Source organism: Schistocerca nitens, chromosome 6 (genome assembly GCF_023898315.1).
Source record: "Schistocerca nitens isolate TAMUIC-IGC-003100 chromosome 6, iqSchNite1.1, whole genome shotgun sequence".
Classification (NCBI taxonomy): domain Eukaryota; kingdom Metazoa; phylum Arthropoda; class Insecta; order Orthoptera; family Acrididae; genus Schistocerca; species Schistocerca nitens.
This window is the reverse complement of record NC_064619.1, coordinates 452,163,349-452,187,886: the sequence shown is the minus strand read 5'-3', so window position 1 is coordinate 452,187,886 and position 24,538 is coordinate 452,163,349. Positions and strand designations below refer to the sequence as shown.

The 24,538-nt window shown below is 39.6% G+C and overlaps 1 protein-coding gene across 2 annotated transcripts; it reads left to right on the top strand.

Moving 5' to 3' along the window:
* Window positions 1-1,193: 1,193 nt before the first annotated feature.
* On the top strand, window positions 1,194-23,587 carry LOC126263020 (tax1-binding protein 3 homolog). Of its 2 annotated transcripts, none has more exons than XM_049959986.1 (4): window positions 1,194-1,426; window positions 1,583-1,711; window positions 15,833-15,894; window positions 22,809-22,886. In XM_049959986.1, exons 1-4 carry the CDS (start codon window positions 1,370-1,372, stop codon window positions 22,861-22,863), a joined length of 303 nt encoding a protein of 100 aa, XP_049815943.1. In that variant the 5' UTR covers window positions 1,194-1,369; the 3' UTR covers window positions 22,864-22,886. The 2 variants fall into 2 exon arrangements, with proteins under 2 accessions (XP_049815943.1, XP_049815942.1); XM_049959985.1 differs by having other exon boundaries at window positions 1,202-1,426; window positions 15,817-15,894; window positions 22,809-23,587.
* Window positions 23,588-24,538: the final 951 nt, after the last annotated feature.

Here is a 24,538-nt window from a genome sequence, read left to right as displayed (position 1 = left end):
ACACGCCTTTTGTCTGCTGAGCTGAGCAGAGCTAAGCGGGCGAGTTCAGGCCTGTCTTCGGGACGTAAGCGCCGCGACCTGTCATTCTCGTGGGCCTCGTTCATCATTATTTTGTCGTCAATTTTGTTGCATTTACCGGTATTTGCGACTCCATGTGTTTTATATTAAATTACTAGTCTCAGCATCATCTACGTCACTTCGGGGCTTTTTAAACGTTAATAAGATTCATCCCGTATAAGAATTATCGTAGCTGCAATATATTTTAGTGTATCTGGTACAGTATATTGTCATACAAAATCATTACTTGTAGCCACATGAAAAATATTTCGTTATATATTTCAGACATCTAGATAAATACTGACAAACAATTAAACATTAAGAGAGTGGTATCTGGTTTTCATGTGTCTCTATAGAAAACTATGATTATGAAAATCTTAATTATTTTTGTTACCACTTTATCTTGGTTTCTAGTGTTTTTGTAGTACCCTCGTAAATATGACTACATGTTTATGTAACACGTGAATAAGGCAAACATTTTAAATGAGGTGTAAACTGTTAGTCTGATTGAAAATATGTGGGACAACTAAGGGTGAAATAGGCTTCAATAAAGACCGAGAAACAGATGAAAAAAAAGAATTGTTTATTAATATTAACGATGCTTGTGGCTCCTCGAGGCATGTCTGACAGTAAGCCCACTATCATATGGTTTATCATATAAATAAATGTGTTATTCTGAAACCTGATTTAAATACACCTTCACCTGCAAACGGATTTTATAAACTGTACCCCCATGGAAAGAGCAACATTGTAATGAAAGTTCACGGCCAACTCACGTCATGCATTTACTTAGACATAAATCGTAAGTTCTCGCGTTGTAAGCTTGACAACAATATACAGTTATTAACATTTCCAAAAAAAATCATTAAGTATTGTCACAGAAACGAAATTTAGTGTTTTAGGCCCCAAATTACGCTTGTAAGTCAATTTTTCTTCATTTATACAGTACCTCTCGACGGCTTTGTAGAAATGAAGCTCACTTGTATTTTCCGGTAGCAGAACGACAGCAGAATTTCTCTTTTTTTCCCCTTATGGGTTATATGTTGTCTGTACGAGAGCGTATGAGCGTTTAAACGAGGTTCTTCCGAGTTCCGATGATTCATCGGATTCGTTTATGGAGAAGCGCGTATGACATACACTGTTGTGTTATCTTTGTCAGATGGGCGTAGTACTGCTGTGAAGTAGCTGTGAATTGTGTGTGTTAACACTGTGTGCTTGTTTTCGTGGTTGGTGGTTAGATTTTTGCTGAGGGCAGCGTTAAGGAAATTTAACACAGTCTTCTTTATAGAGTTTTTTTAAATCAGGCTATGCAATGTGCGCCAAAATGGCATTTCAGCATGAGGCGGGAACTGCTATGGAATGCCTTAGTGTATGTCAGCTGTGTGTTCTGGAATATTAAATGCTGCTAGCATTTTATGTCGTAGATTGAAAATTATTTATGTAGCAGATGTTTGGGACACTGTGAAATTGTTGCATCGGGAGCCGTCTTCTAACGTGTCGTGATCTTCCTACTAATATTTTTCAGATTCCCATAACGTTGCATAAGGAACCTGGAATAGACAGTGAAGGTCGGGAAGTATTAAAATGCGGTTTCAAGATTGGTGGAGGCATAGACCAAGACTACAGGAAAAGCCCGCAAGGATACACGGATTATGTACGTGATTGTTACGTATCTAGCAACTTACTTTAACATGAATGTGAAACAACGTTCCGTTGGCTGTTTTCCGAAATATTTTTCTTGTTTACTGATGCTTCTGTTGTTCTAACAGTTTATGTAGACTGCTATGGGTTTTCGTGAAAGTGTTCAAGTGGAAATATGTGATTACCTAACACTCAGTTTCATATCATTGCATGCACTGAAAAGCATACAAACTCCAGAGAGGGTCACAGCAGCATTGATGCATATTGCGTTTATCCCTCCTCACCCCTTTGTAGTCAGTAAAGTGAAGTGAGATTAGTGTTACCTTGAAATATTAAAAATTAGGCTGACGAGTTTCAAATCAGTTCAGCATAAACTGTAATGCTCGGAAATAAATATTAGGCCTATTAGTTGTCCCCATGTGCATTATTATGCAAATAACCTTTTACTGTGTTTTAGCTGTTGTTTAAAATGGATACATTATACTTTTTTGGTGGTAACTGTTATATATCACACTTAAATCTCTTATGTATATTAATTGTGTAATGAATATGATATTCTTAATTACATTCTCTGTCTACATTATATTTGGCTCACTTTTGTGACCTCTTATGGAATTGTGTATGGAGTAATTAAGAATATTTTTAAGGATAATTCTTATAAATGAAGCAATAACATTGTGAGATAAATCAAAATTTAAAGGACTTTTCACCCATTTGCAGTCTCACCATAATTGTTTCTTCACAGTGTGAAATGGCATCATTGTTAAACTTCTGCAGATAATTTGTTAGAAAAAGTTTGGAAGGTACCATAATTAACTCCGTCTCTGACACATCGTTAATTTTGTGATGGTTCCTCACCAGAAAAATGAATATGTATACAGTAACCATAATTATCATATCATTCAAGTGCTTATCTAATTAGTCGGCTCCAGTGACCATAGTTCCTGCTCATTTCCTGTCATTTTCATAGGGCCCAATCATCCTCAGCAACCCAGACACAACAATTGCTAGCAGTAAAGACACAGTACTTGCACTGCATGCACAGAGTTTGAACCCCCACCCTTCTGTATTGACCTAATTTTTTTTTAAGACTTCCCAAAACAATTGTGGGTGATTGCCAGGGGACTTACACGAATTTGATCTCAGCTGATTTCTCTCCCCAGCCCTGTCCAAGCACTTAATCTCTAATGGTCTAGGGAAGGGACATTAAAAACTTACAACAATCATGTTAGCTGCTGGTGTTACAGATCTCAGTAACCATTTACTCTGAGAACCATGACTGTAATCAAATAAATATTAAACTTAATGATAGAATATATACAGCAGCTATTTGCTACGACTGAGTAGCAGTGTGGTTTGTTATCTACTATGTTGTATGTAGCTGGCATAAGCACAAGTAGTACTTAGCACTATAGTGATAATTTACTAGCAGTATTCTGTGTAGAGTGTAAATTTAATTGATTTGATTTTCAATTAATCATTATCATTTCCCTTTCAAGGATTAGGCTGTTGTCTGTTCCGATTTGTTTATTATTATTATTAATATTAACGTCACTCTTGGCTGTAGTACACTTACTGTGTACCATGCTCTTTCAATGCTTGCTGCTGTTAGTAGTTTGTTTCCATTGGTCACACCCAATAAAGTGATAGTATACAGAAACCAATGAGAACTGCTGGATTTCAGGGATTACAACTCAGTGATAAATTCAGTTGGGATGGGCATACCACAGAATTGCTGAAGTGCCTAAACAAGTCCTTATTTGCAGTGTGAATGATGTCAGATGTAGGAGATATAAATATAAAAAATCTTGCACACTTTGCTTACTTCCATTCCGTTATGTCATATAGGATCATATCTGGGGTAATTCATCAAACCAAGCTAACAAAAAGTCTGTAATAAGACACATTTGTGGTGTAAATTCAAGAACATTATGTGCAAATCTGTTCAAGGAACTTGGTATTGTGACCACTGCTTCTCAGTTTATATATTCCTTAAAGGGTTAGGACAGATTTCAGCATGGTTTCTTTGAAAAGAACATGATCTGTTTCCTTCCTCATCCTTCCCTAATCTGAGCTTGTGCTCCCACCCCTAATGTCAGTGTTGTTCAGTGGACATTAAACCTTAGTCTTTCATAGTGGACATTGTTGTCATATTATATTACAGTACATTGACAGCTAATCAGCATATCTTCGGTATGACCTATCACTTTTTTTTTATTACTGTACAGGTTTGTATAAGTCTGTCGTGGATTCGAAGTTTTCCAAACTAAGCAAGATGTATAATCTCTTATTCCTTACTGTCATGCTCATTGTCATGTGGCCAATGACCTTTGGACAGTATTTAATAATTTGGGGAACCCTTACACTTGGGTTTTGAAATAAAAGGACCAAGGATTCAGTGGTATAGAAATATTGTCAATATGAAGATAATTGGCTGTGATCTTTCATAGTGTATCTGGAAAAATTTTAGTCCAAATGCCGTGGTCTTGTGTCCTTAACTTTACTCATGAATCAGATTTACATACACCTCCCAAAGGAAATTAAGTGCTGAAACACTTGTGTTTGGAATATTTACATTATTCCACGGTTTCTGTAACATTTAATATCTTGGAATTGCACAGCACAAGGACCTACAGCTTTCTTTTCACCAACAGGGCAACTTCCTTTATGTATATTTTTCCTTCTCTGCCAACCTTTCAATATTTATAAACATAAATTTATCCAATGACACATCGGTAAGTTTCAGATTTACAGTGTACGCTGAAAAATGGCTACCTCTGTGTGATAAGCTTTCATTCACTGTGTTTTTAGATGCTGAAAAGAAGCAGAATCTTCAGGGATCTGGAATAAGTAACTAAGTAAACATAAATAAAAGAAAAACTACTCTTAGAAAATAAGTTTGGGCAATGAGTTAATAATAAAACTATTATTACATTGCTTAATTCTACATGAGATCAGTAGCAGGGAAGTCACTACTTCAGAAAAAAGCTACTGTTTCAAAAATAAATAGCTACCATTTATCTTCAACTAGTAGCTCAATATGTACTTATTTATACATTGCCTGTGGATTATTCTGCACATTTGTAGCAGTTTAGGGTATGTATGCAGCTATACTGAGGTGATATGTGCATATGGGCTTTTGAGGAATGAGTCAGCTGTAGCAGTGTTTAGGTCCTATTGTATAAGCATTCCTCCTGTTACTATCTCGTTATCAGTACTCTGCAATGAAGTAGAACATGCTGTAGTGTTCGCCATTTCTGAAATTGTTGTACTAGCTTATTCAAAAAGGAAAATTAGATTTCAAAAATATATTTCTCACAGGCTACAAAAGGGTGTAAGCACAATTCCATCGTTCCTACATAGTGAAAGTTCAAATGAATATACAGTCAATTATGAGCACCATGTGTCACATAGCCTTTTGTGGGCAAGTGGTCTATCGACTGAGCTACCCAAGCACAACTCAAACCCCATGCTCACAGCTTTACTTTTGTCAGTACTTCGTATCCTACCTTCCAAACTTCACAGAAGCTCTCCTGCGAGCCTTGCAGAACTAGCACTCCTGGAAGAAACAAGAGCACTTGTCCGTGAAAGGCAAAGGTCCTGAGTTCGAGTCTCAGTCCGGTACACAATTTTACTTTGCCAGGAAGTTTCATATCAGTGCACACTCCACTGCAGAGTGAAAATCTCATTGTGGATTCAAAAAGATATACATAGCTCATTTCTTGCCATACAGGAGTCAGCTTGTCTCTTGTCATCGAATTCATAACTTTAACAATTCAATGTCACCAATCTAGAAGAGTTGCTGGCATAACTAGGAAAAAACATAAGTCTTTTGTGAAGACCCCACAAATGTAAATCACAGAGGGTAAGGTCAGATGAGGTGGGCCGTCACAGATTGAAAAATTGATCTATACATCCTTTTCCAATGCAATGTCCGGAATATTGTTATTCAGTAATGTGAGACATGGGTCTTGCAAGAAGATGATTTTTCATGAACCACTTTGAAGTTGGGGGAAATAACCAGTTTTCTAACATGTCTGGATGTGAGGCTCCAATGACAATATTATCAATAAAATAAGAGTGATCCATAAACTTTTTTTTTTTGAAGAGATGGTACCAAAGGTGTTAACCTTCAGCAAGTCTCTTTTGTGTCGATAACTGCAATAGAATTTTCGTTCACTCAAAATTGAATGAATTTTCATTCACTCAGAATGGAGCATTATGGTAATTAATTGTACCAGGAAGATGAAAAATGGATTCATACAAAAAATTAATCATTCAGAAAAACTATCCTCTCCCATGTGCTCCAGAATGCCAGTGCAAAATTCGTAACTTTTGGTGTAGTTGTTAGGATGCAATACCTGCAATGGCTACAGTTTGTATGCTTTTTGATGAAAGTCGTGTTTTAGAAATTGCCATACTTTTTGTTAACATATTTTAAATTTATTGCTTGCTCGTGTTGTGGATTTTATAGGAATCCTTTCATAAGTTGCATAATTACACACAACAATTTCGTCCAATGACTGAGGACATCCTGTGCTTTTCTGCTTGCAATGCAACCATCTACTATGAATTTCTGATGCCACTCATAAATTAGACCAAGATGCACTTACTTTTATAATTTTTGCAAATTGAATGTTGCACATTAACATTGGCTTCTAATGTTGCTAATTGCAACACATGAAACAATTCTGTCTAGGAGTATTTTAGTTGTGTTTGTATCTTTTGTGGTTTGTTGGAAGTAAATCCACTGAATCTGCTTCTTTTTTCTGAATAATCCTGTACTTGCATTAGATGATTTTCTTTTCTCCATATACCCAAATGTTGCAATTATTGTGGAAAGGAAAGAAGGGAAAATGGAAAGAACAGAATCAGTACCAAACAGTGCCTCAATCCCTCTTATCAAGTTCGATTCCATACAGAATGGATGTGCTTAGCGACTGTGTTTATTAAAGTTGAGCAAATGTACAGAATCAGGGACTAATAATCTGTTTACTGCAGATCTATATTTCAACCATAATGTGGCTATCATCAGTGCTAACAGAGCAGGGGGCTATTTGTATAAACAAGTAATAATGATGATTTGACTTGCATCCTGACTGTATCTTTTTCCCGACTTACTTTGTTGGGCAGTTTCCCAGCTGACACCATAGTTTGTTCATAGTATGTTGATTCTGGCTTCACCCACATTGTTTCATTATTTTACACCACATCTTTAGATTAACTTGCATTTGGTCCCAAGGCTTACAAAATTTTTCACAGATTCAGAGAATGTCGCTCTCAGTACTCAGCTTGGTAGCCAGTCTATGTGAAGTGTTGTCTGGTACTCGAACAGTGATGGCCCCCTGAATAAGCCACCTCATCGTGCATGCTGAGGAGAAGGTTGTCATGACTTGTGGCCTTTGCTCTGGCTGGGCGGTGTCTGTGGAGAGAGACCTAATTTGGAGTAGGCGGCATCATGAAATGACCAAAGTTAAGCTAGTGACCACAAGGACCTGGCAATCTCTTCAGACACATCACAGTTAAGTGCCAATAGATAATGACTCAAGGAATTTTCCCTCCTTCACTATGACATGGGTGGGGGAAAAAATCAAGCTACTTGCAGACAGTTATTCTCCTAAGTTTCTGGTTTGCACCCAGATGCAGGTTTCTCTACTAAGCCAGTGCTTTTTGTGGAGAATATTGAATATGTATTGGCAAACTGTCTTCCATTTGCAAATTTCAAAGTGGTTCCATTTTAATTAGACAGAAAATCTTACCAGGTATCAGTAAACAGTATCTTGTAAACAACATGGTGATATATTAGTTGGCTACAATATTATTGCACCTGGGAGTGAAGGCACTTTGTTCAGCTGATCATTACTTTTTATTGTGACATTTCATGATGACACACTAAATCGCTTGACGGGGTGTGCAGAACTGTTTTGAAATCATTCACAATGTGATGCATTTTTGGGAGTCACCACTGTATGTGTTTACTGTAACATCATCACGCGGGAGGCCAGGTGCAATAATATTGTGGTGGGGTAGTACCTGTTACTATCATGCCCAATAAGAATGTTTCAACGTGGTATGATTAATTTTTCATTGGGATATAATGCTGCAGATGGATGAAGAAATATATGAACAATTGGAGAGGTGAGGGATCCACATTGAATGTCATGTACATTGAGGCCTGCAGGATAACAGAGCTAGACACCAGCACATTCATCCTTGTTTTTGAGGGGTATTTGCTTTTAAAAAAGGTCAAAATCATGTGTTACCACTGCAGTATGAAACTATTTCCCCACCTCTGATGCGATGTTTTAAACACCAGTACTTTGTGCATATTTCTTCTCGGTAGACTTAGAACTCCACTGAGACCCTTTTGCGTGATTTCATTTCTCCAATGTGAAAATGCTAGTCATGCATTTCTGTCATCATACCTTGGTCACCGTGACTCAGAACTCTTAACCAGTGCTGGAACATTATTACACAGCCCTGATTTTTGCGGCTCCTATTAAAAAAGAAGGTTAAATGGCTGTCCCTTATAAGTCAATTAAAGAGTAGCTGCTTGTGGCGAAAGCTTAATTCAGTCTACTTCCTTGCCCACACTTGCTGGGGTGCAGAATGCCATGCTCTCCTCCACATTTAAGGGCCCTCATCTTATTTCAATTCGACTATGGTTCCCGGGTTTAATGGCTCAGTGCATTTTCAGCTTTGATATAATTGGATCCAGTCCATCATCGTAGAGTAAGTCTGGCCAATGATGCTATCTAGATTAGTCCTGAAGATAGTCTCCTTCCTGAAGCAGGGGTCTTCCCTCTTTAGTTCCGATGGTATCAACTTTTGCTCACTGATACAGTCAGCATCCAACAGTTTCCGGACCAATCTGTTTCAAGGACCTAAGTTTCAGTCAACCCCATGACCATTTGCCATTTGTTTCTCTCAGGTCTTCAAGATTATCAGAGCGTAAAATCATGAATGGGATGTAGTATGCTTTTACATCTCTCACTGGTCAGGAACAAGCTTTGTTTGTTGTGTTTTTATGGCAGAGCAAATAGCCATTAAAAGAGACATATTATTTATTAAACTGATCTTCTGTTAGTGCGGTTTAATTTATGGTAACTCAATGAGCTGTCTCCAAGTTATTGGTCAGATCTACTCTGTCTTCAAATAAATTCCGCCTCATGTTCAGGATTACTGTTGTATGACACTTCTCATTCGTTTTCTCGTGAAAGGAATTCACTATCCTATGGTGCCTCCACATTGGTCATACCAAATTAACCATAGTTTTATTTAAGGAGCCTTACATACAGTGCCTCACACCTTGGTGGAATGCTCCCTTTGTCTGGCTCTCCATGATAAACATGATCTTCTGGGTTCTTTGCCTCTAATATTGGTGGACATCTCACAGATAGTTGAAATGGTTCCCCAATTTCTCCATGACAGTGGTTTTTATTCTCAGGTATAATGTTTTAAACTACTTTCGAGGTGGGGCCAGGGTGATTAGGGAGTCTCGTGCCACACGCTTTGTCTGTGGGACACTCATCCCTATGTTTCTTGTCAGCTGTGTTGGTCTTCCTTGTTTTCTTTTGTTCTAGTTGCTCTTAAATGTGATATCCCATTTTTTCCCATGCCTTATTCTCCATTTTAAGGGAAGTCCATTGAATAGTGGGTGCAACACTCCTTTTTAATACCCTTAATCAGGTTGGTAGGGATTCGGATTCTTTGCCACTAATATTGGTGGACAAGTCTGAGATGAGCCTGGGAGACCACTTGTCAGCTCTGAACTAAAAAATAAAATAAAAATTCAACAGTGGATACTATCTTTATAAACACTGGCAAATACACCACTTATTGCAGAAAGACACTCCCTACATACTTACAATTCTTTACAGAGATAGTGTCCCCTTATTCCTTTCTGCACTGCACTTGTGGTGCAGGCCATCCTTTTGGTCCACTCCACCTTTTCTTACACAAATATAGTGTGTCATTATCCCTTGCTATATGAAGTCTCTGTCTACATTCCATTTTACGAACCCTACTCCTTTTGGCATCTAGAACTCATTTCTCCATCTTTAGCTTGCACATCCACTATGGCTGCTCAAGAGCATTCCGCGAGGTGTTGTGGTACAGTAAGCTCGAATATAGATACGCCATCTTCACTATTTTGGATTGCTTCACCCTTCCTGCATTTTATGTGATGTCAGTAACATTCAGGCTTTTTCATATCCCTAGGAATGCACAGCCAAAAATATATATTTATTTAACCATGCGTCCAGGGTACAGTGGCAGGATTAAAATTTGGCATTGTTAATACTTAAACTTTGATATCACATACTTTTTTAATGTTAAACTTATTCATAGAGCTGGTTCCCACTGGTTGAGAGGTTAGGTCTTTTATTTTTAGTGCTTCTCTATCAAATAATTAGGATTCCACAGACCCGTAATCCTTTTACCAGTACTTAATCACAATAAATCCCAAATATATTAAGCAGGTGCACTAAAATCGCTCGTGAGAATATTTCTAACTGACGCTTAACATGTGGTTGTACCAAACCAGAGATTGTATAGTTGCTACAAATCTTCAGCAACAGCTAACAGGACTGAACATCGATTACATCTCTTAATTTTACTCGTTAGTATTAAATCCCAATGTGTGTCTCTAAACTTGATTTTATCAAAGGCAATTTGCTTCTTAGCCACTAATATAAGAATTTTGAAGTTTTATAGTTGTATTTGTGTGATTTAACATGCAGTAATGCTTATCACCTACAAAGAATTAATTCAATACTGAACTTAAACTTTGTCTCTGTCCATACCTGTCTATGTTCTGTTTAATATTTAAATTTCCTGCAGCAGAAAAAAGAAATTTGCTTACATTATGCAGAACAGACATTCATCACAATGCTACTCTTCTCCTGCAGCTCTAAACAAATAACTACATAAATATGCATGCTGTCCTTAGAAGTAAATAAATACCAAGAACTACAATGGCGTAATGCCTGCTATTCAACCTTTAATGTATGGTAATTACAGGTTCTCCAGCCCTCTGACTAGCAACAAGAGGCACACCACATCTTGAATGATTTACAGTGCTCTCAACATGACGCAACATATCCACCATTGGATTTGTCCAATGGACATCTCAAGTCTTTACTTCCTGCTAAGCTGTTTAACATTTCTCCACTTGTCTATAGAGTGTAGAATGTGTGACACAATAAGGGCCTTTTTTCTTCAATAGTCATAACATTCAGGCATTTGTTGCTTTACTGTTTCAAATTGCTGTTCTGCAAAATCTTGTGTTTTCATTATGTCATTATTTACCTTATGAAATTGTTCATCAACCTCCTTTCGTACTAGAGCACATTCTTTAGCACCTCGCCATGTGTCCCCGGTTAATGTTTTTATTGCAGTTTATTTCTTTTTTCTCTTGTCAAGATTCCCTAATGTGTGTCTCTCAACTTGTTTTTGTGAAAGATAATTCTTAGGTCACTAATACAAGAATTTTGAGGTTTTATAGTTGACATTCCATTCTTTAAATACTGTTATTCAAATCCTTCGATCGTTCTGGTAACTACTGACATGCACTAACCAAATCAGTATCACAAGTTTCTGATTTGACATCTACTTCTGAAGCACTCAAAGCTATTATGATTCCTCTAGCGCGTGCGTGCGCGCGCGCGCGCACACACACACACACACACACACACACACACACACACACACAAATTTAAAATATATATAGGTTCAACTAAAGCTCGCCGAAGATTGAAAACAGCATTTGTTGCCTTTAGACATCAGTGAGAAGTTGATTGATCAGGTGAGGCAGACCTCATTGTCGGTGACTAGTCATCTACGACTGCGGCCAACACTGGATTATCAGCATTGCTGACACAACTGTAGTTGTCTGCAGATGCATTGAAGCTGTGCCAAGGAGATGATAACAGCTTACTGCCAACTCGCATGTTGTTTTTCCCACTTGGACTTATTAGCTCCTTTAATAGAGTTGCTGTTGAGGGATTCAACAATTTCCCTTCAACATATTTAGCTTTTGTAGAATTTGTTCATTTGCAGCACCAATAAGTTTACACGTTCCCACAAATCCAAGTTCTTGCCTCCTTTGTTGGGGATGACGACATTGTGTTCCAACAAAACTTTTCTTCTTTGGTCCTTTATTTGTGTTTTAATCAAACTTTTTATAAAAAAAAGTCATCTTACTTGCTGACACAAACCCATCCAAATGCCCAGTTTCAGAGGGCACCAGAATGGAATGGAATGTGCCTACCATTGTTCAGGCATCATAAAGGAGGTGGACTGTGTAGGCTACAGCTTTTTGTGGTCGCCTTTACTTAGCTCTGTTAACTATTTGACTGGACCAAGTAGTTCTATCTTGAGGCAGCAGACTGTTCTTGAAGATACTGTGTCCATGCCAGATGGAAATCTCAAACACTAATCACTACAAAATAAATTCATGCACTGCTTCTTTATTGCACATGTATTTTAGCTCCGTTTTACATTCCATGTTAGATTCTACTGCAGCATAGCTTTAACAATGCTGACGGCATGTATATGCCTTTTTCATTTGGCTCTGCCTGTTTTGTATGAGTCTTCCTTGACAAGTGATGTCATGACCATTTTTGCATGGCAAAGTTCTGTGGTCCGCAGCGAATCTCTGAGGTGGGACAGCATTCTCATGGAATAACTTTCCCAATGAACAGGTGTCTCCACATGCAGGAAATCCAGGTGCCCATCACCTCTTCCTTGCAGATATGCTGCATCCACTTTCACTCTCATGACACACACAAAAGAAACAAAATTTTGCACACATTATGTGGCCCAAAGTAAACACTTGGTCATGACTATCCTTTGTCTGTTAGAGAGATGGAGGGAATAAAGCATCACTGTCCCCAAAGTGATATGCTACCCCTCAAACCAGAAACATTTGCACCGTGTATAGAGATAATGCCATTTGACTGTATGATATGAAAATGGTTTTCTCATTTAAATATAAGTGACTCTTCACATTCAGGAAGACTTTATGGGTTTGATAAAGATCATTTAAATGCATTAATCAAGAATGATCCACATTAGTGTACTCGAGAACTGGCAAATGTGATGAACTGTGATCATTCTACCATCGTGCGACATTTGCATGAAATGAGGAAGGTTAAAAAATCAGGTGTATGGGTATTGCATGCTCTAAACCAAAGTCACAGAAATCAGTGGGTATCCACATGTACATCTCTGCTTGATTCGTATCCTCTATCGTTACTGGTGACAAGAAATTGCGTCTTAACGCTAAAAGAAGGAAAAGAATGGAATGCCTGAGTCCAAACAAAGCAGCTGCTCCCTGTACAGAGAGCTGTTCTCGTCAACAAAAGATCATGTTATGCATCTGGCTGGCTCTGAGCACTATGGGACTCAACTGCTGAGGTCATTAGTCCCCTAGAACTTAGAACTAGTTAAACCTAACTAACCTAAGGACATCACAAACATCCATGCCCGAGGCAGGATTCGAACCTGCGACCGTAGCGGTCTTGCGGTTCCAGACTGCAGCGCCTTTAACCGCACGGCCACTTCGGCCGGCTGTTATGCATCTGGTGGAACAGTGATGTTACAGTGTACAACAAATTGCTTCCCCAGCACTACTGACATTTATTGTCAACAACTGAGACGCCGTGCAGACACAATCCAAGAACAACCAGGAAGACAGTGTGAAGTGATGCTATTCCATGGTAACACCTGCCCATACTCTGCTTGAAAAAAAAAAAAAAAATGCCTTCTATCAAACAACCTTCAAGGAACTTTCTTTCCAGATGAAAATGCACTCTGAGCATTACTCAACGAGTTCTTAGCCGCAAAACTGTGTGATTTCTATGGTTTTGGAATTGCGAAGTTACCACAGCATTGGCAGGCTGTTGTAAATAGTGAAGGACAATGTGTTATTGATGACTAAAGTCTCTGTTGTGTGTGTCTGTTGTATTTATTAAATTTGTGACAAATACTACAAACTGATGCAGATACTATGAACTTATGTGCCAACCCAATAGATCTCAGTTTCCCTTTTGACATGAGCACCAATTTTTCACAAAAATGTCTGTGATAAATGTCTCTTACAGATTAAAACTATCACAAATGCCTCAATGAAAGGATTATTTATTTTTTGCAATAATGATTAAAATGGTAAAACATGGGAATAATCAAACAATTAACTTCCTGATATCACTTGTTTCTGATAGTTTGGCATTGTGAATATTAGAGTCCGTCATTTTCCTTTTGTGTGGTGAGTTAATATTGATGAGTATCTTTCTTCAGTATGTTAATATACACTGGTGTCCAAAATTAAAGCAACAAACCACTATTTCCCAGTCCTATGTCTAATTCACGATATAATCATAAAAACTGCCAATAGATGTCCATATGATTGTGTTCTGTATGGAAGATGGCATTCCGGCCAATGGACAACCATGCCAATGATGATGTCAGGGCACCTATCAAATGGGGCAGTGTTTACCGAATAATCCCACAGCCACAATCACTGTGTACACAGTCATAGATGTTGCAGTAAGGCATAGGGAAGCCACCTACCAGACTCTCTACGGTGGAGGAAGAATGGAAGGAGGACAGTTGCAAGCTGATGTGGTCCGATGGCATAATGTGAATCATTCTGTTGTTTCTCCGATGAGGTGACAGTTTACAGCGAAACTGTATCCTGAAGACCAGTGCAGGGCCGACCACATGCAATATCAGAGAGGATCGTTATTCGGTTGTAAGGACACGGCAGTACTGCCTTAGTACTGCATGGCAACTGGTATCTGACCTCGCAGCACCCACTGGATGTGTTGTATCGAGGCAAATGGTGTACACGAAGCTTCAATGGAGTGGCCCTTTACTGTCGGAGACCTGCTGTACGTGTACCTCTGATGCATCTGCACAGAAGAGAACGTCTAATGGAGTCGTCAACATGCCTCGTGGACAGTTAAACAGTGGGCCAATGTTATTTTCACATATGACAACGAATTTGATCTGGAGAGTGATTCTCGACGGATTCGCATCTGGAGGAACATGGAAAATGATTTCAGGACTCAAAAATTGTGGAAAAAGACCGATATCAAGGGGTATCCCTAATTGTGTGGGCAAGGATTATGTTGACCACTTGAACAGCTCTTCGTGAAACTGTACGGGTGAGTGAGCAAGGTTTAACTCGTGTCAGGTATCACGATGAGATCTTCGGACCTTGTGCAGTTGTTGCGAGATGCTGTGGGCCTAGACTTCGTACTGCTGGACAATAATGCTTGACCTCATAGGGCACAGGTTGTTCATGTTTTCTTGGAAATGGAAGATATTGCATTTATGACATGACTCGCTTGCTCTCCTGATTTGAATGCTATAGAGCATGTCTGGGATGTGTTAGCGAGGCAGGTTGCATCACATCAGCATCCACCAACCACTCTCCAAGACTTGCGAGCAGCTCTGCAGCACGAATGGACGCTATTGCCTCAACATGAGTGACGACTTCATTCACAGCATATCCTGACGTCAGGCCCGTATTGCTGCCAGAGGTGGTCACACCCCATACTAAGCACCAGTTATCGGAATGTGTGTGCAAATCTTTTAAGTTGGAAAAAACGAAGAATATTTTTGTCTTCTGTTACGCACGTTGCTGTTGTTTACATTTTGTATTCTGTACGTTTCTACTATGCTATACCTGTTTATACTGTTTTGTGGCAGAACAAATGCAACCTTGCAAAATATCCACTTGCCTTGCAAAATATCCACTTGTTGCTTTAATTTTGAACACCAGTGTTTATAGTCAGTCAAAAAAAAAAAGTAGTTAAGTGTTTATTCTGTTGACATGGGTATGGTAAATCTTAACAAAATTGTTGAAACTAACTTTTCCCCTCACATTAATATTTTAGAAATTAAGCTTTCAGTGTGTATTACTTCTCATAACAGAAGTGAAGAAGGTTATTTCACATTATTTCCTTTATTGCAATGGATGATGAAAATACCAAAAGATCACTGTATGTAGTGTTGCTGTTTATTCTGTCTGTAATTAACATTTAAACCCATTAAAACAGCATATATATATATAAATTCAAGACTCTTAATTTAAATAATTTTTACTTTTAGGGCATATATGTTACAGAAGTACATGAAGGGAGTCCTGCAGCTAAATCAGGCCTTCGGATGCATGACAAAATATTGCAGGTAATGAATGGAACATATTTTTGTTCAGCATTTAAGATGTTGTAAGTAGAAATATAATAAATGAGTTCTTTGAAAGTTTTTTGGACTATTTTACTAAGCAATTTTAATATTTTACATTTGTCATATCTTGCTATACAAGTAAGAATGGAATTAGCCTCTTTTAACTTGCTATATATGTTTTGTTTGTGATACCTAATGATAAATAAATAGCACGCAAAGTTTAAGAGTAGGCACCTTCTGCCCCATCACATCAACGCCTCGGCCTGTGCATCTTCTTAAAAGTGTGAGTGTTATTGCACCCACCGTATTCGTCCGGCTTGGGCCCGTGTGATTTCTACCTATTTGTAAAGACAAACGAAAACATTCATTGGCAGCATTTTTCATCCAATGAAGAGGCTGTCACAGCGTACAGCGACTTCCCTAAATAAGCTCAGACTGATACATTTTTGACATGGTTTCAGAGAGATAGTATTTTGAAAATTTGTAACAGTTATATTGTAAATATTTTTTTCTTAATTTCTGATCAGAAAATGTGACCCACAAACATTTAACAATCAATAATGCACAGAACAAAATTTTCATACAATGCCTATCCAGAAAGTAGATTTTGTTTTGGTATTAAAACTAAGTAGGAAAAAATGTTATATTCACTTTGAAGTGCCACTTGAATACTGTTTTTCAGTGTAGTCTCCACACAAATTTATGCATATATCATAGCAACGAGAAAGCTATTAAATTCCATTGCCATAAAATTCTGCTACCTGATACTTCAAACAGTTAGTCACAACCTCATATCTTGCACAAAATTTGTGGTAGTCTAGCTTCTGTGCAACACTTTAATGCAGCAAACTTTGTGAAATTTGTGAAAAACTGAATGAAAGCTCCATCATTTTGAATCAGTAGTTTTCTTGAATCTTTCATAAATTTGTGCAAGCAGTTTATCAGCCATGGTGCTTGGTCATCTACATCACTCTTCATCATGAACATTAGTTCAGCCACTTTTAAACCTAATGCATCATTGGCGCATTCCACATTCAGTGATTATGTTGTTTGTGTACACTTCACACAGTTGGATAAAATTCAGTCGGTTTATGTTTTTCGTGAACAGAAACCTTGTTACTGACGACATTGCACAGCTTGCCGGGTTTTCAGTTATGGCACACATTTAAAACTTTTATTGTGAAATAACGAGAAACGACATGAACCTCATGCTGGTGTGGCTGGATGCTGACGAAGTACAAACATTCAGACAACAGTATGACCTTGCTGTCCCTGCCCATTGTCCTGCAGACAAAAACAAAGTACTTTCTGGATATCCTTTGTAATTTAGAGAAAGATGGTATACATGACTTCTCACACTTAGGTTACTTAAAGACTAGGAGACAGGTTCCCTTTGGGTTAGGCCACACTGTCTGTCATTTCAAGATCTGTTCAGTTTGACATTATTTATTAAAATGTCTTCATCTTGGTGTAGGCTGTAGTGACGGGCCATAGGATTTGTGAATAATGTCTGTTTCATCTTTATCGAACTGTGCTAAACACCGATGTTGGATGAATTTACTGTAATAACATAGTATTGCTTCTTTACAACTATTTAACTATTTGTTGATATTTATGAGTACCTAACCGTTTATTCTCTAATACTCTCACATACTATTCAGTAAATCGAGTGTCTTACCCTTTTGAGGTCCTGCGTATTGTATCTATGTATTCTGTCTCTTCCTTGAATAGCCTGAATGGATGCAGTCTTTAGGACATAGCAAGTGAGCTGGTAAATATTTTACATTATATTTACTGCACAAGTTAACACCAATGAGTTAAGCACTTACCATCGAACAGTTTGGTTAAGTGCTGTTGTTGGTGTGAGTGTCTGTGGGGGGGGGGGGGGGGGGGAGGGGGGGGGAGGGCATATTGACACTCATCTTGCTCTAAGTGTGTGGTGGTGGGTGGAGGGGTCATAACAACACTCATCTAGCTCCATGCCAGAGCTGTACCAGCTCAGAAACAGTGTTAATATAAGGAGCATTTTTTCATAAGTCAGTAAATGCTCAGTTTTTCAAAATTCAGATTTTTGTAGTTACAAATCAAACATGTTGTCATGCATCACCTGTCGAAACATTGTGGTCAAAATCTGATATTCCCTGCTGCTGTAGGGTGTTGAAAACTAAAAGTCTTTGCAAAACTCGATATTTACTCCCAGCCAATGAAAGCAAAAGTTGATAAACACTAACTTTTTTGCTTCTGCGAGTCCTGTGGGGAGAATAACAGTGTAGGACATCATTGTCAACAATAATGTATAATGTATGAGTGTTATCTGGGGGTGGGTTGGGATAACCCCATAAACTATAGGCAAGCACTTGCTGTTAAAACCAACAGTGGAAATTAGTGTTATACACAACAACATTAACTCCTAATTATTGCTCAGTTCAAGCCCACTTAGCAGGGAAAAGCTTTCAGCAAAAGAGTAAAAATGTAGGTTAATACAGGTGACTGAAGAAATGGCATATATGTAACTGAATATTCAGTTGATAGGAAGTCCAGTTCAAGAGTTAAAGCATCAAAGATGTCCAACAAGAACAAGAGAATGCCAGCTGATGCCTGTTCATATGGACTGCCATTCATACCAATGAACCCAAAACTCGGTGGGAGTCATCAAACTAACCAATCTACATAAGACTGAAAGAGAGAGAAATTTAGAGAATATGGTTGTAACTTACAGGGTGTTTAAAAAATGACCGGTAGATTTGAAACGGCAATAAAAACTAAACGAGCAGCGATAGAAATACACCGTTTGTTGCAATATGCTTGGGACAACAGTACATTTTCAGGCAGACAAACTTTCGAAATTACAGTAGTTACAATTTTCAACAACAGATGGCGCTGCGGTCTGGGAAACTCTATAGTACGATATTTTCCACATATCCACCATGCGTAGCAATAATATGGCGTAGTCTCTGAATGAAATTACCCGAAACCTTTGACAACGTGTCTGGCGGAATGGCTTCACATGCAGATGAGATGTACTGCTTCAGCTGTTCAATTGTTTCTGGATTCTGGCGGTACACCTGGTCTTTCAAGTGTCCCCACAGAAAGAAGTCACAGGGGTTCATGTCTGGCGAATAGGGAGGCCAATCCACGCCGCCTCCTGTATGTTTCGGATAGCCCAAAGCAATCACACGATCATCGAAATATTCATTCAGGAAATTAAAGACTTCGGCCGTGCGATGTGGCTGGGCACCATCTTGCATAAACCACAAGGTGTTCGCAGTGTCGTCTAAGGCAGTTTGTACCGCCACAAATTCACGAAGAATGTCCAGATAGCGTGATGCAGTAATCGTTTCGGATCTGAAAAATGGGCCAATGATTCCTTTGGAAGAAATGGCGGCCCAGACCAGTACTTTTTGAGGATGCAGGGACGATGGGACTGCAACATGGGGCTTTTCGGTTCCCCATATGCGCCAGTTCTGTTTATTGACGAAGCCGTCCAGGTAAAAATAAGCTTCGTCAGTAAACCAAATGCTGCCCACATGCATATCGCCGTCATCAATCCTGTGCACTATATCGTTAGCGAATGTCTCTCGTGCAGCAATGGTAGTGGCGCTGAGGGGTTGCCGCGTTTGAATTTTGTATGGATAGAGGTGTAAACTCTGGCGCATGAGACGATACGTGGACGTTGGCGTCATTTGGACCGCAGCTGCAACACGGCGAACGGAAACCCGAGGCCGTTGTTGGATCACCTGCTGCACTAGCTGCGCGTTGCCCTCTGTGGTTGCCGTACGCGGTCGCCCTACCTTTCCAGCACGTTCATCCGTCACGTTCCCAGTCCGTTGAAATTTTTCAAACAGATCCTTTATTGTATCGCTTTTCGGTCCTTTGGTTACATTAAACCTCCGTTGAAAACTTCGTCTTGTTGCAACAACACTGTGTTCTAGGCGGTGGAATTCCAACACCAGAAAAATCCTCTGTTCTAAGGAATAAACCATGTTGTCTACAGCACATTTGCACGTTGTGAACAGCACACGCTTACAGCAGAAAGACAACGTACAGAATGGCGCACACACAGACTGCGTTGTCTTCTATATCTTTCACATCACTTGCAGCGCCATCTGTTGTTGAAAATTGTAACTACTGTAATTTCGAAAGTTTGTCCGCCTGAAAATGTACTGTTGTTCCAAGCATGTTGCAACAAACGGTGTATTTCTATCACTGCTCGTTTAGTTTTTATTGCCGTTTCAAATATACTGGTCATTTTTGAAACACCCTGTAGCTTTCCTGGCCCTAAAATACTAATGTCAGTTGTTCCAAACACTGAAAGAGGAGAGAGGGAACAAATTGGAATTACACTGTATTTTTTCTGGTGCAGGATAGTACAAGAATTTACTAGTGTGTACATCTTTCCTGTCTTGTGATGAATTAAATAATTACAATTCTAGTATGAAATGATATAAACTGTGGGAAGATCAAAGACAACATGGTGAGCCCAGAAAGGGCCTCGGCTTAACCCTGGAGTGGCAGAAGAATAAGAAGAAATATGAGATATTCATCCACATTTCTCAAGTTGGGACTACCAGTCCCACTTCGTTTCTTATAAATTTTGTGGATGATACAGAGATACTCCTTTTCTCTCACCAGTATCGCAACATCCTCTGTTTATGAAATTTTGTCAGTACTCTTCACATCATCTCTTGTCAGTTTCTGCATAGATTGTAACCAAATCTTAGAGTTGTAACTTGAGTTATTTTTCATGTATATGAATATCATAACCGTAAGTGTTTCTGGAAACCTAGCAAAACTGTCAGTTAGTGTTTATGTTGTTTTTGATGGGTGCAGTTTCTTTACAAAGTACTACAGTTGAGTTGGTTAAGTTGATCCCTGATAGTTCCAGAGGACTGGGCATGGCAGCTTTGCGGGCCTACCTCAGCCAATAATACACTCGTGGAAATTGAAATAAGAACACCGTGAATTCATTGTCCCAGGAAGGGGAAACTTTATTGACACATTCCTGGGGTCAGATACATCACATGATCACACTGACAGAACCACAGGCACATAGACACAGGCAACAGAACATGCACAATGTCGGCACTAGTACAGTGTATATCCACCTTTCGCAGCAATGCAGGCTGCTATTCTCCCATGGAGACGATCGTAGAGATGCTGGATGTAGTCCTGTGGAACGGCTTGCCATGCCATTTCCACCTGGCGCCTCAGTTGGACCAGCGTTCGTGCTGGACGTGCAGACCGCGTGAGACGACGCTTCATTCAGTCCCAAACATGCTCAATGGGGGACAGATCCGGAGATCTTGCTGGCCAGGGTAGTTGACTTACACCTTCTAGAGCACGTTGGGTGGCACGGGATACACGCGGACGTGCATTGTCCTGTTGGAACAGCAAGTTCCCTTGCCGGTCTAGGAATGGTAGAACGATGGGTTCGATGACAGTTTGGATGTACCGTGCACTATTCAGTGTCCCCTCGACGATCACCAGTGGTGTACGGCCAGTGTAGGAGATCGCTCCCCACACCATGATGCCGGGTGTTGGCCCTGTGTGCCTCGGTCGTATGCAGTCCTGATTGTGGCGCTCACCTGCACGGCGCCAAACACGCATACGACCATCACTGGCACCAAGGCAGAAGCGACTCTCATCGCTGAAGACGACACGTCTCCATTCGTCCCTCCATTCACGCCTGTCGCGACACCACTGGAGGCGGGCTGCACGATGTTGGGGCGTGAGCGGAAGACGGCCTAACGGTGTGCGGGACCGTAGCCCAGCTTCATGGAGACGGTTGCGAATGGTCCTCGCCGATACCCCAGGAGCAACAGTGTCCCTAATTTGCTGGGAAGTGGCGGTGCGGTCCCCTACGGCACTGCGTAGGATCCTACGGTCTTGGCGTGCATCCGTGCGTCGCTGCGGTCGGGTCCCAGGTCGACGGGCACGTGCACCTTCCGCCGACCACTGGCGACAACATCGATGTACTGTGGAGACCTCACGCCCCACGTGTTGAGCAATTCGGCGGTACGTCCACCCGGCCTCCCGCATGCCCACTATACGCCCTCGCTCAAAGTCCGTCAACTGCACATACGGTTCACGTCCACGCTGTCGCGGCATGCTACCAGTGTTAAAGACTGCGATGGAGCTCCGTATGCCACGGCAAACTGGCTGACAATGACGGCGGCGGTGCACAAATGCTGCGCAGCTAGCGCCATTCGACGGCCAACACCGCGGTTCCTGGTGTGTCCGCTGTGCCGTGCGTGTGATCATTGCTTGTACAGCCCTCTCGCAGTGTCCGGAGCAAGTATGGTGGGTCTGACACACCGGTGTCAATGTGTTCTTTTTTCCATTTCCAGGAGTGTATAATGCAATTTTTGCAATGCGAACACCTCAGTGTTGTCACAGTTATATAGATGGCTACTGCTTTTGCCTGTAACCATTAGTGCCCTGCAGTTGAAACTGGCAGCAGTGCTACAAACTCTCTGGAATCATTTTATGCAATCTTGACTGTAGAAAATTCATTTTGGTCATGATTCCTTTGTTCATATGTCATTTAATTTGTGGCTTTTTAACATCTCATTGATAACAGTGATGGCATATATGTTTTTTCTGCATCTGAAGATTAAAGTGTGTAAGATATAAGTGGGGGGTGGGGGGGGGGTGGAACCCATAAGTTACTTGCTGTGATCCCAAAGTTGGTTGTTTAGACCTCAGTTAAATCCATTTATAACTTTTGTTCTGGAAAGCTTGACACCTGTTTTCAGTTAAATGTCCAGTGCTTTGCCCTTTTTTTGAATACCCACATGCTTGTCATATTTGCAGAAGTATTTTGTGCTCTTCAGCAAGCCATTGACCCACACATCAGAGTATCTGTGTAAGTTAAGAATATTAATAATAATTAATATTCATTGTGTCTTTTGCAGTGCAATGGGTATGACTTCACAATGGCTACTCATAAGAAAGCTGTGGATTACATAAAGAAACATCCGGTACTGAATTTACTGGTTGCAAGGAAAGGTGTAACATCTACTTGATTGAACTACTTCAGCAGACTGTTCAAGCCAGTTGGAACATAGTTATCATTTTGTGTACCTGCTTTCACTATGTCGATGCTCTTAATTTATTGTGTCTGTAACTTGATTGACTCATAAGAGGCTGGTTAACTTATGACTGTGTGCACAGTATACCAAATATTTTATGATTTTTGTTTTGCAATGTGCCAAGTTATTAACATTGGAATTCAACATTCCATATTATTCTTTAAAAGTAAAGGCGCTTGGAAGAAGTATCAGTATTCCAGTAAAATAGGTTATTAGAAAAATATTTACTATTACATTCAATAGTTTGTTTCTTATTTTGATGGACTTTGTTTTTTACACACAAATTTGATATCATATTGAAAGTAATCTAAGTGAAAGGTGACAACTTCCTAACAACATTCTGTATTCAAAAACACAATGTACTTACTGTGGTTGCTTTGGTAGTTGTGTGTGTGGTGGTTTCGGGTAAATGTTTTATGTTGTACAGAATGAATTGCATCTCATGTTTGGAGTGTAAAGTATTTATCATACTGTACGAAGACTAAGGAATAATGAATATCTGATTACCTTATAAAAGAAGTAAATATTTTGTAATGTTGTGTTCATAGCTTTCATATTATTATACATTATTTGTTCAAATATAGAGTATGTGTTATCTTACAGTGTTCTGAGTCTTTATCACTTCTGGAAATCTGAGTAGCCCTTAGTGAGAATTCCTAAGAACTTTCACCTTTGAAGTTCATTCCACCTTCTCTCTCTCTTTCTTTCTTTTCTTTCTTTCTTTTTTTTTTTTTTTTTTTAAAAAAAAAAAGAAAAGTTCTGTCAATCCCAGGCTAATACTGTGCAACGCAGCCTCTAGTCTTTGTTATGGCGTGAATTTGGTGAGGAAGGGAGGCCCCAAGTTTCTTCAGGTATGCTACATCTATCAGAAACCACTCATTGGTGATAAGATCCTGTGGCACTACCAAATTTCAGAGCTGTGGCAGGTGATATCATGAGCTAGTTGAAGTCTGATATGGCACCTGAGTGATTGTAAAACCAGGAAAATATGCCTGCAACATCGTGAACATGGCTGTAGCCCCGTTTGCAGATGGGTGTTTTGACAGCATACTCAGCATCATGATGAAGGATAAAAGGCAACACAGTTTCACTGGAAATACTGAAATAAGCATCCTGGTATATGTTTTGTGTAATAAGAATGAACCCAAGTCGTGATATGAAAAACATCTACATCTACATGATTACTCTGCAATTCACATTTAAGTGCTTGGCAGAGGGTTCATCGAACCACAATCATACTATCTCTCTACCATTCCACTCCCGAACAGCGCGCGGGAAAAACGAACACCTAAACCTTTCTGTTCGAGCTCTGATTTCTCTTATTTTATTTTGATGATCATTCCTACCAATGTAGGTTGGGCTCAACAAAATATTTTTGCATTCGGAAGAGAAAGTTGGTGACTGAAACTTCGTAAATAGATCTCGCCGCGACGAAAAATGTCTTTGCTTTAATGACTTCCATCCCAACTCGCGTATCATATATGCCACACTCTCTCCCCTGTTACGTGATAATACAAAACAAGCTGCTTTTTTTGCACCCTTTCGATGCCCTC